This window comes from Mirounga angustirostris, unplaced genomic scaffold (assembly GCF_029215605.1).
Source record: "Mirounga angustirostris isolate CCGP_5_RB_7025 unplaced genomic scaffold, mMirAng1.0.hap1 SCAF_10, whole genome shotgun sequence".
Lineage (NCBI taxonomy): Eukaryota > Metazoa > Chordata > Mammalia > Carnivora > Phocidae > Mirounga > Mirounga angustirostris.
The window spans coordinates 48,291,154-48,304,651 of record NW_026991718.1 but is presented as its reverse complement, the minus strand read 5'-3'; the positions used below and the strand labels follow the sequence as shown (position 1 = coordinate 48,304,651).

At 56.9% G+C, this 13,498-nt stretch overlaps 2 protein-coding genes across 4 annotated transcripts; both read right to left on the bottom strand.

The window, feature by feature from the left end:
• Positions 1-112: 112 nt before the first annotated feature.
• On the bottom strand, positions 113-4,666 carry LBX2 (ladybird homeobox 2). The gene is made up of 2 exons (XM_045884717.3): positions 4,156-4,666; positions 113-3,101 (listed from the first exon to the last, which is right to left on the bottom strand). Exons 1-2 carry the CDS (start codon positions 4,664-4,666, stop codon positions 2,716-2,718), a joined length of 897 nt encoding a protein of 298 aa, XP_045740673.1. The 3' UTR covers positions 113-2,715.
• Positions 3,112-13,193, bottom strand: PCGF1 (polycomb group ring finger 1). Of its 3 annotated transcripts, XM_045884713.3 has the most exons (11): positions 12,784-13,193; positions 12,253-12,358; positions 11,943-12,095; positions 11,702-11,773; positions 11,474-11,579; positions 11,262-11,295; positions 11,076-11,162; positions 10,861-10,941; positions 10,714-10,757; positions 10,440-10,546; positions 4,960-5,095 (listed from the first exon to the last, which is right to left on the bottom strand). In XM_045884713.3, exons 1-10 carry the CDS (start codon positions 12,874-12,876, stop codon positions 10,489-10,491), a joined length of 834 nt encoding a protein of 277 aa, XP_045740669.1. In that variant the 5' UTR covers positions 12,877-13,193; the 3' UTR covers positions 4,960-5,095; positions 10,440-10,488. The 3 variants fall into 3 exon arrangements, with proteins under 3 accessions (XP_045740668.1, XP_045740669.1, XP_045740670.1); XM_045884712.3 differs by lacking the exon at positions 10,714-10,757 and having other exon boundaries at positions 3,112-5,095; positions 12,784-12,913; XM_045884714.3 differs by lacking the exons at positions 4,960-5,095; positions 10,440-10,546 and having other exon boundaries at positions 10,610-10,757.
• Positions 13,194-13,498: the final 305 nt, after the last annotated feature.

Sequence of the window (13,498 nt, the reverse complement as noted above, 5' to 3'; positions counted from 1 at the left end):
CTAATGCCCATCCACTTGTTCTAGGACCTGGCAGAGGATACACTATCTAGAGGCCATTTTGGTGGGAGAGGCTTGAGTTTTGTTCATCCAAGGTTTGATTATGGGAGGTAGAAGCACCGGACAGGAATTTGGGAGGCCTCAAGTGGAGGGAGATTATGGCTCAGAGCCAATTAACTTGACTAAATCGTACCTTCTTAACAAGAATTATTTGCTCTGGAAGTTCTTTGCTCATGCCTAGTTGGGGAGAGGTGATTGTGTTTGTTTGAGGGGTGATTATATGATGATGATTCCATAAGAGTCCTGTTCATGTGGTCTTCTTGTTCTAGGCAGCAGGGAGGTACTTCTCTAGGGTTCCTCAAAGAATGGGCACCCGCCACCACTGTGTGGTATCTTTGCTTTGAAGCTGAGCCGGCTCCTTGCTTTTCAAGCCTCTCAAAGAAATGTCCCCTCCCCAGTATCCCTTGACTTATCCTGGACTTCTCTGAGTCCTGGACTATCTCTGAGAGCCACAGGACTCCTGACACCTTGTCCCCATTTTGCCCCACACTCACACTGCTAACTGGTTGGGTTCCAACCCAGCAGCCAGAGTTCTGAGTCCCTAGGGTTGGAAAGCACGGTGACCAACCTGGGACTGGGATTTCCTGGAGTGTGAGACTTTTTGTGCTGAAGGTGGGAAGGTGGGAAAGTCCTAGAATGAGTCAGTCACTCTAAAGGTTCCAGAGAGGCAGCCTTAGGAAGGGGATGAAAGGAATAAGGAGGGGCCCTGAGCCAGAATCAGGGTGTGTGTGTGTGTTGTCTATGTGTATTGAAAGGGCAACACAGGTGCAAAGAATACTTTTTGTACACAATGGCTGACAAATTCTTAGCTCTACAACAGTAGTCATTATTTCTTCCCATGATGCCATTTTTCTTCCAGTTGCCCAGGTTTGTGAGGTTGTCACTGATGGAAGCAATCTTTGGTCGCTGGGATAATCACACAGATTCCTTTCGTTACAGCCTCCCCCACCCCCCAAGTCTGGCCCTGAATTCCCTCGGCTCTTACCTTCTGCAGTGACCAGAGATAACACTCCTACCTCAGGCCCCCGCCAGTTCCCAGTCTACCCTACACTTGCAGCCAGATGAGCCTGCTCGAACACTGCTGTCATGCCTCTCCTCTCTAAAACCTCCATGGACCATGCTCTATCTACAGTACAACGCCTAAATTCCTACCTTTGGCCCTTTCTCCTCTGCTTTCTTCGTAAACCGTTTTCTTCTTTCAGTTAGGCCCAGTCACAGTTACAGGGACAGAACCTGTAGTGGCCGAAAGCATGAGCCCCTGAGTCAGACAAGAAGCAGGTTAGTGCCAGCCCCACCACTTACAAGCTTCAGGACATGACCAACACTTCTTGGGCTGTGATTCAGTCTCTTTACACTTAAAATGAAATTAAAATCTCATTATCTCCTGGGATTACTGTGAAGATTAATCCATGCAAATCACTTGAATTGTGCTCAATAAGGGGTAGCTATTGTCTAAGAGCACAAGGTTCCCTTCTGCCTCCCAGCCTTATTCACTCTCCGTGGAAGAGCCTCTCCTGGGACCTCCACCTGCAACTGAGGCCCTAGCTGACTCCCCTTGAATCCTGGAAGGGTCACTCTCAAAGCATTCTTGAGAATGAGACTGTGGCATCTGGGCAGAAGCATGGAAAGGTCTGACGGGGGGAGGAAGTACTGACACAGAGAGAGGGCAACCAGGAAAGAGCCTAAGCATGGTCTTCTGAAGATCAGCAGGGATGGCCCTGCATAGTGGTAGGCCTCTTCCCTCCCCATCACACTGCCAGAGGTGATTAATTACCGGTAGAATATATTAGTCTCAGAAATGTCCACCGGTGGGGGTAGGCTGTTGACTCCACCCGCAATGCCCCAAGCTGCTACTCCAAGCTCCGCCTCAGCCGGCCTCCCCATCCTCCTGCCAAGGCCACCATCCTGGTGGGGACATTTCCTGCCCAAATGCAGGGCAGAGGTCCCGGAAGTAGGGCTGTGCCGCTTCTCCCTCGGGGCTTCACTTAGCCATCTCAGTATAGGGTTCTTTCAGGGGAGGTAGGAGAAGGGTCAGGACCCCATTGACAAGTAACCTCAGGGTGGGGAAAGGGTAGAATCAGGCAGGTCATTGTCACTCTGGGGCCACCTAGAGGTTAGGAGCAAGGTCTGGGGGTGGGGTGGGGTGGGGATCAAAGGCCTGGTGGAGTCCTGCAACCAAAGGCAGTCAGTAGGGGTGGGTGGCCCACAGCTACCAGAGTCCCATCTCCTACCCCTCAGCTCGAAGTTTCCAGAGCACTGTTCGGGCTGACAAGCACTGGCTTTGAAGTCTGGCAGGATGCCTAGGTCCAAATCCTGACCTAGTGGTTCTGCCTTTGTGAAATGGGCATAATTATATCACCTACCTTAAGGAGTTGCTTTGAGGGTTAAAGGAGACACCGCGTTTAAAGCGCTCAGCCAAACGCGCAATCTGCACCATAATCGGCAGATTTTGCTCTTACCGCTCTGGGATGGAGGCCTCATGCGACTCATGCGCATCTCAATTTTATTCTCAACAATTGGGAAAAGCGAGCGTCTGGACTGTGAGCCGGAGGAGGCCGGATCCACACCCTCCCTCCACCCCGGAACCCAGACAGGGCGCGGCGCACGGAGGTGAGGAGTCCGGGGACCCAGAGCCCGGGGCTGGCGGCGGCTTTGCCTTCAGTCGTCCACCTGAATCTCCTCTTCTGACAGGTGGGGCCCGGCGTCAGGCGGGCCGGGGCCGGGGCCGGGGCCTGGGGCGCCATCCGGCAGCTCGAGGCGGCACTGGACTTCGGGGGCCAGAGCACTCAGCGAGGCCACGTCGGCGCGCATCTCCTCCACGTCGCGCTTGAGCTTGGCGCGCCGGTTCTGGAACCACGTGACAACCTGTGCGTTGGCCAAACCGAGCCTCGCCGCCAGCCCGTCGCGCTCCGAAGGCGCCAGGTACTTCTGGAAGACGAAGCGTCGCTCCAGCTCCAGCACCTGCTGCGCCGTGAACGCCGTACGTGACTTTCGGCGTCTGCGGCCGGCGGGGCCAAGGCCCAGCGCACCCGGGGCGGCGCGGCCTGCGGGGGGATAGGGCGGGGGTCAGTCTCTAGCCTGAGGGAAGGAGACACTGAGGCGGGGCGCGGGGCGGGGGTGGGGGGTGGAGCTCAAGCCGGGGTCGGGGAGGCAGAGGTGGGAGAAGGCAGACGGGAGCCAGAACCGTGGTCGCTTACCCAACCGGGGTTCAGGCCGAGATGGGAGTGGGGGTCATAAAGTGGAACGGGCCGCTTGGGTATGGGAGGCAGCAGGCTTGAGGGCACCCTGCGGAGGTGAGGGAGTGGGAGGAGGGCGGGACGGGCCAGAGAAGACCTGGCGCAGAGGCAGGCCATCTGGGGTGGGACCTTTGAGGCCTTTCGGGAGCCCCAGGATAATCGGGCTTGTAGGTTGGGGCCGGCACCCGAGGTGGGGCCCGACCATGGTCAAAATAGGGGCGGCTAGCCCGGCATGATGAGCGTTACTAGGACCCGGATCATGCCCTTCTGAAGACTCACGGGTCATGATGGGCACTCTCGGTTTACATATGACACGGCGCCTCCTCCTCGAGCCCAAAAGGGAGGTATGGGGGATCAAAGCGTAAGGAGAGGCGAAGTCCGTAGTCCCCCGACCCTTGCCGCCCCGAGGACCTTCTGCTCCTGTGCCCTCCCCAGAAGAGAACGGCGTGGAGCGGAGCGAGGTCACCCGGAGAGGCCCGAGCCTCGCTTCCCAGCACTTTCTGCACCGCCCTTGCCCTAGCTCACTCGTTTACAGCCTCCGGCTCAGGCCTTTTGTCTCCTTCTCACCGGTCTCTCTCTCTGTCACGATTGCCCCGCCTACAGCGCACCGACCCGCGGGTCACTCAGTTCTCGACAGACCGGCCCTTCCCCTCGGCGCTGGCGGCCTCCAGGAGCGGCCGCGGAGCCTGGGAACTAACGGAGGGGAGGTGAGGAGTGGGAGATGCAAGTCCCAGCACGTGGGCTGAGAGCAGGGGGCAGATTAGGGTGGGGGCCAGGGTGAACGAAGGTTCGAGACCCGGACCTGGAGGAGAGAGATGGGGAGAAGGCCGAGTCAAAGTGCGCGACCTCGCGGTCGCTATACCTTCAGAGGACTCCGGAGCGTGCCCGTCAAGTCCGCGGAAAGTTTTACTGGTCAGCTCCTCCAGCGCGCACAGAGGCGATGTGGGACCAGGGCTCGACTCTGGAAGCGGAGACGTAGAAGGTCCTCGGGGAACCATGCTCGGGCCTAGGATGTCTGCGATGCTGAAGAGTGTCCGGGGTGTCCGGGGCTCGGGTCCCGAGTTCATGGCCGGTCGGGCTGTGGCGGTGCCGCCGCCGGCTGCGATCCGCTCCGCAGCTGCCTGGGCCCCGGCGCACGGCTCCCGATCTGGGCCCCCCGCCTCGGACCCGCCCTCCGCGCTGGGCCCGAGCCCCGTGTGCCCCTCCTCCTGCGCCCCCAGCCCCCAACTCGGGGCCGCAGTAGGTCTGGAGCTGGTAGATGTCCCGGCAGCGGTATTTCTACAGGGTGGGGAGGCTCGGAGAGAAGCCCCGAACAACCTGCCGTACCGTGCCGCCGAGCTGCTCCGCGCTGCGGGGCGCGGCCCGGTGCACATTCAGGCTGGACCCTTCCTGGACGGCCCCCAGATTCTGTGTGCCACTGACTCCCCGCCAAGCCGTGGCTCTGGCTCATAAACTAGTCGGCAATAAGATTGCTTCCCCGACCCCCGGCGGATGGGGATTTGCAAAATTCCGAGGAGGGAGATCAGAGCTGACGGTTCTAGGATCTCCAATCTCTCCTAGGAAGAACCTCAGTCTCCTGACCTAGCCGCCTCGTCCCCGCCCCATCCCTGCCGAATGCTCTTAAAGAGGTCCTGGCGGCTGGAAGTTATTAGTGCGGCGCGAGGGGGCTGGGGCAACTCGAGACTCGGCAGGACCTGGCCTGGCAGAGCGTCTGCAACCAGGATGCGATGTGGAAGCAAAGGCAGGTGAGTGGACTCCTCCGGCTCTCTGGACCCAAGTCGTTCCACCACGGCTCAGAGGCCCTGCGAAAGTCAAAACGCATGGAGAAGCGGAGGAGACCTGGGCCTCGGGAGAGAGGACCCAGCAAATGCGGAGCGAGCGCTACTGCCGGGGCTGGGTCTTTGCCAGGGAAGACTGGCCTCCGCAAGACCCAGCAGTCCATCTGTCTTCGCCTCCTTACTAAGCTCCTGTAGTTCAGATAGGGATTCCCCAGCCTGGAGAGCCAGAAACCACCGTGTAGGAGCAGCAAGGGGAAGGGCTACTGGTCACTCTCCATAGAGAAGTGACTTTAAGGCCAGACTTCATGGATCCAACCAGTTCCTGGGACAAAAACCCCTGCCAACTCAGGGACAAACTCTGACGTCTGGGATATTCATTCCTTTTTTTTTTTAAGATATTATTTATTTGAGAGAGAGCGTGCGCGCACAAGGAAAAAGCAGACTCCCTGCTGAGCAGGGAGCCGGACCTGGGGCTCAATCCCAGGACTCCGGGATCAAGACCTGAGCCGAAGGCAGACGCTTAACTGCTTAACCAACTAGCCACCCAGCCGCCCCAGGGATATTCATTCTTATTTGTGTCTTTGTTTTCTCCCACACCTATTCTAGTCCTGAGCTCATACCTGGGTGAGCACTCTACAGCTCTCCTTTGTAGGAAGCAGGCAGCTCTGGGAGAACGCTGCTTCACCAGTGGAGGCCCAACAAGGCAAGGGTTTTGTTCACCAAATAGCTAGGGGATTCACAGCCCAGAGGCAGAGAAGCCCCACCACTCCTGAGGAGCTCACCATTCCTAAGGAACTTGCCTCCACAGGATTCTAGTTTTTTCCAACAGTGCCAAGAAGAAGTCCCTCCTGGACTGTCCATTATGTCACCTCTGTAGACCTCTGCACCTCCCATCACTTGTGCAGTGATCCTCTGTGCCTGTTCCCTGGGGCAAGTGGAGCCTGCAGTTGAGGTGCCCTAAACAGAGCCTGGGAGATCTAAGGCACCTGGGCCAAAGACTCTTTAACAAGGACAAGAAGGCACTTTGATAGTGGGGGTGAGGGGGCCCGGCCCACCAAACAAAGATGGAGAAACACAGGGTCTTCTTGGTAAGACCCCTCCCCTCCCCCAGACACACCCAGATGCTTGCACAGTACCCTCATGGCAGCCTGAGGAATACACTCAGTCCAATGGGCCACTGCTGGGGCAGAGAGCAGAGCCAGGCCACAGCAGAAAGCTGAGATGCCTCAGGACCTTGCTAGTTGGTTATTAATGGTGGGAGGTGGAGGGGGGGCAAGAGAGACCCTCCTAGGTGGAGGCCTCAGCCCTCTGAACCATCCCGCCCGTTTCACTTAATCTGCATTTAAAGAGGGTTCCAGAAGGCTGCTGCAACAGCCTAGCCCTTGTCCCGGCCCTGTCACCAAACAGACACTCAGGCTTCCTCTACGTAGCTTTTAGGTCATCTCTTCCTCTGCTCTCAATTACTAGTGTGTTTGTGGGGAGTACCCTCTCTCCTGAAGGGCCTTTGCCTTCCTCCCCATCCATCTCTCCTGCCTATCTTCCCCCAGCAACCAGGCTCAGGTAATGGGGTTGCACAAAAGAGTTGGGCGATCCCCATTTGGGGGACGAAAGGCAAGGAGAGACTAGTAAAGGTAGGAGGCCACTGACACCAGAGCCCGTTAAAGTCAGCCCCGAGGCCAGGGACGTGTCCAGACGATGGTGGGGCCACAGTAGGGGACTTCTCCCAGCAAAACCTCTGGAACCTGAGCTGGGAAGAAATCAGATCCGCTGATGGGGGTAGGAGGAAGGTGAATGATTAATGAGGGAGATTAAGAGATGAAACCTGGATTCTGGGCTGGGGGTGGGGAGGGGGTTGTGGCGCTCAGCTGTCTTGTAGGCTTCCCCCACCCATACCTCCCACCCCAAGGTCCAACCCTTCCTGTCCTGGGCCTCTTTCACAGAGTGATTCATAGTTACGCACCTTCCCCCGCCCTCCGCCCCCCCGCCCCAAGTGGTGGACGGTTTTCCTCTCTCAGCGTTCTCAAGCAACCCCTCGTGGTCTCCCACCTCCTCGGATTCCCATCATTGTCCCTTCAGACATTTGGGGGTCCTCTGCTCCTCCCCCTTGTAGAGATCCCCACATTCCAACTTTCATTCCCTCAGGAAGGTGCCTCTATTCCTATTTAAGGATGCTTTCTCACACCTCTGTTCTTCACCCACTTTCAGATTTCCCTTTCCTTGTGGCCCCCACCTTCTCCCTCATTCCCTGACACTGCACCTCTCAACCACCTTGCCCACCTCAGCCTCCCATCTGGCGGGCTCCCTGACCCAGGCCCCCCCCCCCCAGGTTGATGCCCCCCTTCTAGGCACTGAGATCTGCTCAATAAACAACCTTTAGCCTCCAAATTTCTCTCCCCGCGCATTCCTTTGAATTCTGTGAATGTAAAGGGGCAACTGGGGATCCTCTGATAACCCCCTCAGGGAGGCCGACGGATATGGCTAGTCACAGAGAGGTGCTTGGCTGCCCCTCCCCATCCTTAGGGAAGTCCCTTAGCCAGGGAGAGGGAAGTAGGAGTTAAGGGAGGAAACTCCAGGCAGCGGGGCGTGGGGCGGGGCAGCCGTCCATCTCCCACACTTCCGAGGTTGTTTTCTCTTTCAGAAAACGTTGCTGCGGAATGAATAGACTCAGACACTTAACATTTTAGTTTCATTTCTTCTAGGGCCTCGCTCAGTCCGTGATCCCGTGGCAGCCCTTTACGCAGGCTCACAAAAAGCTCGGTGGTTGTGTGCACCGGGGGAGCAGTGGGATACTCAGACCCCCATCCTTCTCACACACACACACACCTCCCCCCATCCTTCACACACACACACACACACACCCCTCCCACCCCACCTCCACCCCCGAGACCCACTGCTCCACTACCAGTGAAGTCCCTTTTCCCTCCTTTTCTGCCCACCCCTGGCGCTGAGAGACTGGCCAGGCTGAGAGGAACTGGTTCTCCCCTGTGCCAAAGGCGGGGGCAAATCTCGGTGCCCCCTCCCCCCAGGTGAGTGTGGCCCACTGAAACGGCTAGATGAGAAAGGGCGACAGGGGCAAGGGCCAGCTTGACCCTGCGGGTGAGGACTGACGCCTCCACCCAGAAGCGCTGAGAGGTCAAGGGCTCCGCCCAGAGAGGGCCCGCTGTGCGCCCAGATGACTCTGCGGCCACCTCTTTGAACGCGACCAGTGCATTCTGGGTCACACAGCTCAAGAGAACCCTGGGCTTGATTCTCCCCATGGCGCAGATCATAACCAGAGTGACCCTGGGGGACTGGGTCTTCCCGGCACAAGCCAGGCAGGGGGGCAACAGACCCATCGACAGAGGAAGAGCAGAGCTCAGCCCTCAGCCTGCAGCTGGCCTGCATCAGCCACCTCGGGAGACACACCGCAGCTGCCTCTGCCAGGGCTGCTGCTGGACAAAAAGAAGGTTCTGCAGAGCTGGGGGCGAGGGGAGGTGGCCCGCTGCACCCCAGGTCCCCGCCTGAGCTCCTTCCGATGCTCCTTGGCCTCAAGCCATGCGCCATTAAAAGCCTCATCCCTGAGGCCTGGTCCCCAGTCAGCCTTATCTTCTGACTGGGTCTTCTTGATGCCAAGCTGCTGCCAAGCCCCAGACTGCTCCCCAATTCCTGCAGCTGCTTGGGGACCCAAAAAATCCTCAGGAGCATTTCTACTCTCTTTCCCTCTCAGCCCACACCTCTCCCTGGGTCACTCCTTAAAAATGCCCTTTCACCCGCAAACTCCTTGAGAACAGCCTCAGTGTGGCATGCTTGAGTGGGCCGTGGAGTCCCAGAAGACATGGGGGGGGAGCCCAATTAAGAGAGATATAATTCATCCCAAATCTCAAGATATATGCTGGTGTACAGGCAGGCACAAAGGGGTGGAAAAAGCCTGGGTTCTGACAGAGAGAGGGTTTCCTGGAGGAAGTGATACTTGGGCCTTGAAAGAACAGCTGAGTATGGGGTGAGGGAGAGGCATTCCAGGCATGAGGCCTGAAACATGGGACGCTTTGGGAATCATGGAGATTCTGTCAGGCTGATTGTTCTGCTATGTCCCCACCCTGGTCCTCATTGTCCGCCCATCACACCTGACGGCTCTTCCTTGCTTTCTGCAGTCTCTCCACCTGTGCTTTTCTCATGGCCTACAAGCTTCATCTGTGTGGAGGGAAGAAGGCCAGGTCTACTGTGCACTGGCCACTATGCTCAGGCCCCTCACACCGCACCCACCTCCACCCCCGGCCGCCCCAGTCTCAGGCTCTCTTAGCCAGTTCACACCATCTTCACTGTACTCCTCCCTAGGTCTTCTGCCACCCCGTCTCTATCCCTGGAAGCTTCAGGCCTTCAGCCCTCGCCAGCGATACACAATGACCCCTTTGAATTCACTGGAGTCAGACTTAGGCCCGTTGAAGACTTGGGCTTTAAGCATGAGTTCTGGGGGCGCCTGGGTGGCTCAGTTGGTTAAGCGACTGCCTTCGGCTCGGGTCATGCTGCTGGAGTCCCGGGATCCAGTCCCGCATTGGGCTCCCTGCTCGGCAGGGAGTCTGCTTCTCCCTCTGACCCTCCCCCCTCTCACGTGCTCTCTCTCATTCTCTCTCTCTCAAATAAATAAATAAAATCTTTAAAAAAAAAAAAAAAGCATGAGTTCTGGCAACATTTCTGCTGCCTGCTCCATCCCACTCGTCCCAGGTTCAGCCACAGCCCATCAGCTCCCTTCAGGACCTCGCTGCTTCCTCCTCCATCTGTCATTGTCCCAGTCAGGCAAGTTTCTGACTATCCTACTAAGAGGCCACAGAACAGGGAGCCTGGCTGAGTGTACTTCCAGAGCCCAAGGCTCATGGCTGGGCTCATACAGACAAGGAACGTTCACTGAATTAATCAAGGGAATTAATAGCCTTGCTGCTTCCCTCTTGTTACCTGAAGCTGCCTTTGCTCTCCTGGACACCAGTTCCCTCTCCTCACCCTGGCTTCACCTAATCCAGGGACCTGAAGGCCTACCGAATCCTATATGGACAACCATGTCTCCAACTCAACACCCTTGTGTTCCCTGTGTCCTAGCCCCCTATTTTTTTTTTTTTTTTTTAAGATTCCTCCAATAAAGCAATTCTTTGGAACTTTCTTTAACATATCACTTTTCTTCAGTCCTGCAGTGGCCACTGTCTAACCCTAGCCCTACCCTCACCACTCCTGAATTAGGACACCTCCACTCAAGCCTGCAGCATATGCTACAACATTCAAGTACAGTGAGAACTCCCCTCCAGAAAGCCTTCCCTTCACCAAAAAAAAAAAAAAAAAAAAAAAGAAAGAAAGAAAAAAGAAAAAGCTGGTATGAGTAACCTGGTTCCACTTAGCTCACCTTCTGAGTTTTATATGTGTAGGGTCCTCTACCCCTCTCCTTTGGCAATTCACTGAGGGACCACGGACATAGAGAGGCCCTCCTTCATGATGAAACTCAGAGGATTTCTGAGGGAAGCAGAACACAGAACAAAGCATGAGTATGTGGAAGGAAGAAAGGAAGAAAATAGATGCTTTTTTAAAGTTTTTATTTCAAAAAATAAAGCCGCAGTTAATTTCACATAAATATCTGGGGAGGGAAGGGGACAGGGATGTGGTGGGGGCTTGGCCCCTACCTCCTCTTCTCTTTCACACTGTATTGTAAAAGCAAAGGGGATGGCTAAGGAGAGAACAAGGAGAAGAAGCAGTCAGTGGGCGCGTTCTTACCCAAAATGCCCCCTCAGCCCATTGCTGCCCTGGGGACTGCCTTGGCTCTGGCTTACCTTGCCGAACCAGCGGGAGAGCCATAGCTGCTTCATAGTCATGTGATCTGGGAGAACTTCATTGTCAAAAAGGAGCTGTACCTAGGAGGGAGATGGGGGCACAGCTTTAGGAACTGCTCTCTCATGTAGATCAAGAACTACCTTGGTCTACTACAGACTCTGTCCCTCCCTTTCAACCCCTCCCTTCCCCAAAAACCTATTGTGGGAATACTCACATGCTGGGGATTTAGCATTAAGCGGTGACACAGGACCCTCCGGAGGTGACGAACTTCAGCTCTAACAGAACATCGGACATATTTGTTCTGGGGATAGGGATGGAAGGCAAAAGGACAAGGTGTGTGAGGGAAGGGCCACAGGGAGGTGAGTCTCCTTAGAGAGGCCCTCCCCTCAGCCCCTCTCACCTGCAGGATGCTTTTATTCTTGTCTTTGCCAGAACTGGGGGAAACAGACACAAGTTAGGGAGTCTGATCTTTTCCTGTCCCCCACCCAGAGCTATGGTATACTCTCTTCAAGGGAACAAACACTCCCTCACTGCTTGCCCTCTCACCAAGCCCCTCCCTGGTTCTGAGTCACTCACACTGTTACTTCAGACAGTTCATGACCTGTTCCTTACCTCAGCCGTTCCAGGCATAGGCTCAGCTGCTCATCATAGCGATAGTAGTGGGCTTTCGAGTGGTCGAAGCTGCTGAAAGGGAGGCCGAGGTTGCTCAGGGCTGGCTCTAAGAAAGAGTAGTGAGGAGAGTGGCACAGATTCCACAGTCCTTTTTCCCCAGAGAGCAAAACTGGTCAAGAGTGATGTTCTGGGGGCTTTATCTTACCCTCCTGCTGCCAAGGGACATACCTTCCCCACTGGGTTGGGTGACCCGGTCCAAGCCTCGGGACTGGTAGAATTCTCGAATCCGTTTCTCTTCACCTAGAAGGGAGGGGAGTGTGGGAAATAAAGAATTACCCCTTCCTCATACTTTGTCCCCGTGACTGTCAACTTCTTTACCTATGTGATTCCCACGAAAGCCCTTGTCATCTCAAGTCACCACTCAGCATCAGCCCTCTAGAGGCCCCTCAAAGTTGGGTTGGTCACTCACTGTCTTGTAAGCCAGGCACTAGCTTGTACACGATGTCCTGCATGACCCGGTCCAGTTTGAGGTTGAGCAGTGGCTGTGTCTCGTGGATCTTGATGTTGCACATGGGGCAGTACTTACTGGTTTGGAGGTACTTCACAATACAACTCTTGCAGACTGCAGGAAGAAAAAAGTAGACTCTCAGGCCCTCTGGGAATCGGGTTCATGGGCTAGGTGGGGTGCCTGGGTGGCTGGGGCAGGCAGCCAGCAGTCCGGCAACCAGCTTGGTGGGGGCTAGGGCCTGGAAGAACCAGCCAGGGTCCAGGGCACTCACAAGTATGAAGACACTCTGTGATGGTGGTAGCATCCACGAAGTAGCCAGCGCACAGGCAGCAGACGATGTGCTCATTCAGGTCTTTGATCTTTACTCGGACCTCCTCCTGCGGACCCACTCTCCGTCACCGATCACCCCCTCCAACCCCAAATCATACGCCTTCCCAGCTGGGGTGATACCTTTCAACACATCCCACGACCAAGTCTCGCACCTTGCGCGGTCCTCAGGGGATTAGCTCGCGGGAGCTGACACTCCCCCTCCGCCCAGCAGGGGGCTCCGCGCACAGCGGGGGCTCCCTTCACGTGGACTCGCCCGACCTTCCTTTCCCAGGGGAGACTACACGACGTGGGCGGCACAATGCGCAAGCGTCCTAGCTCGGAATTTGGCAACCCGACCGCAATCGCGCAGGCGCATTGGGCGCCCTGTCTCTGCGCAGGCGCACTGGGCGCCGGGCCAGCCACCGCCCGTCCTCTAGCCGGCCCCAGTTCGCACCGCTAGCCGACCACAGCAGTAACCCTGCCGCCCCTGCACCTCGTTCCGTAGTGGGTCCATCTTGTACACTGACTGGAGCTGGTTCCGAAGCCTCATCGCGATCGCAATCTGGCCCCCCTGAGGAGACGCCATCTTAAAGGCTGATCCCGGCCGGCCACTTCCGGTGCCGCCTGCGGGGCGGGACTTGTCGCCCAGCAACGAGGGCTTAGGTCTTTTCGGATTCGCTGACCCTCTGTAAGGCCCCGCCCATGTCCCTTTCTCCCCGTGTGCTCACCTGAGCCCCACTGGCCCCTCCCCCTCCTCAATCCGTAATTAGGGAGGGGGGGTTGTGAGGAGGGGGTCCTATCTCACTGACCTCTTGTAGTAATCATCACAATAGACCCTACCCTACCGCGGGACTAACTTTTGGAGCCTGCAAAAGACTGCCCCCTTCTACCCCAAAGGGCCCAGAGGTCTCCGCCCGCCGCTGCCCAGGGTCGTCGATCTCCTGTGACCACGACCCCGCTAAAGAAGCCCCTCCCGGGTCCTTTCCTCGTAATGTCGCTCTCGTCAGCTGACGCGTCTGCGTTACGGAGCTTCATCCGGATGGCAGGCCTTCTCCCGGCTCCACGGCGGGAGTTTCACGGGGCTTTGCGGAGTCTCGGAGAGGGTGGCGGGGAGGGAGGGACCCCCAGGGACTTGGTGTAGTGATCTTATTCGCCCCCCCTCCCATCCTCCCCTGCCGCCGGGGCTTGTGGAGGGCGGGGGGCAGACC

Excerpts from the sequence above, each read along its gene's own strand:
- PCGF1 (XM_045884712.3), bottom strand. The coding sequence starts at position 12,876 with ATGGCGTCTCCTCAGGGGGGCCAGATTGCGATCGCGATGAGGCTTCGG. Across the intron at positions 11,163-11,261 it reads AGAATAAAAGCATCCTGCAG|AACAAATATGTCCGATGTTC; the intron begins GTGAGAGGGGCT and ends CCCTATCCCCAG. Across the intron at positions 5,096-10,439 it reads ACACATATAAAACTCAGAAG|GGCCTCTGAGCCGTGGTGGA; the intron begins GTGAGCTAAGTG and ends TGACTTTCGCAG.
- LBX2 (XM_045884717.3), bottom strand. The coding sequence starts at position 4,666 with ATGTGCACCGGGCCGCGCCCCGCAGCGCGGAGCAGCTCGGCGGCACGG. Across the intron at positions 3,102-4,155 it reads CGCTCCGGAGTCCTCTGAAG|GCCGCGCCGCCCCGGGTGCG; the intron begins GTATAGCGACCG and ends ATCCCCCCGCAG.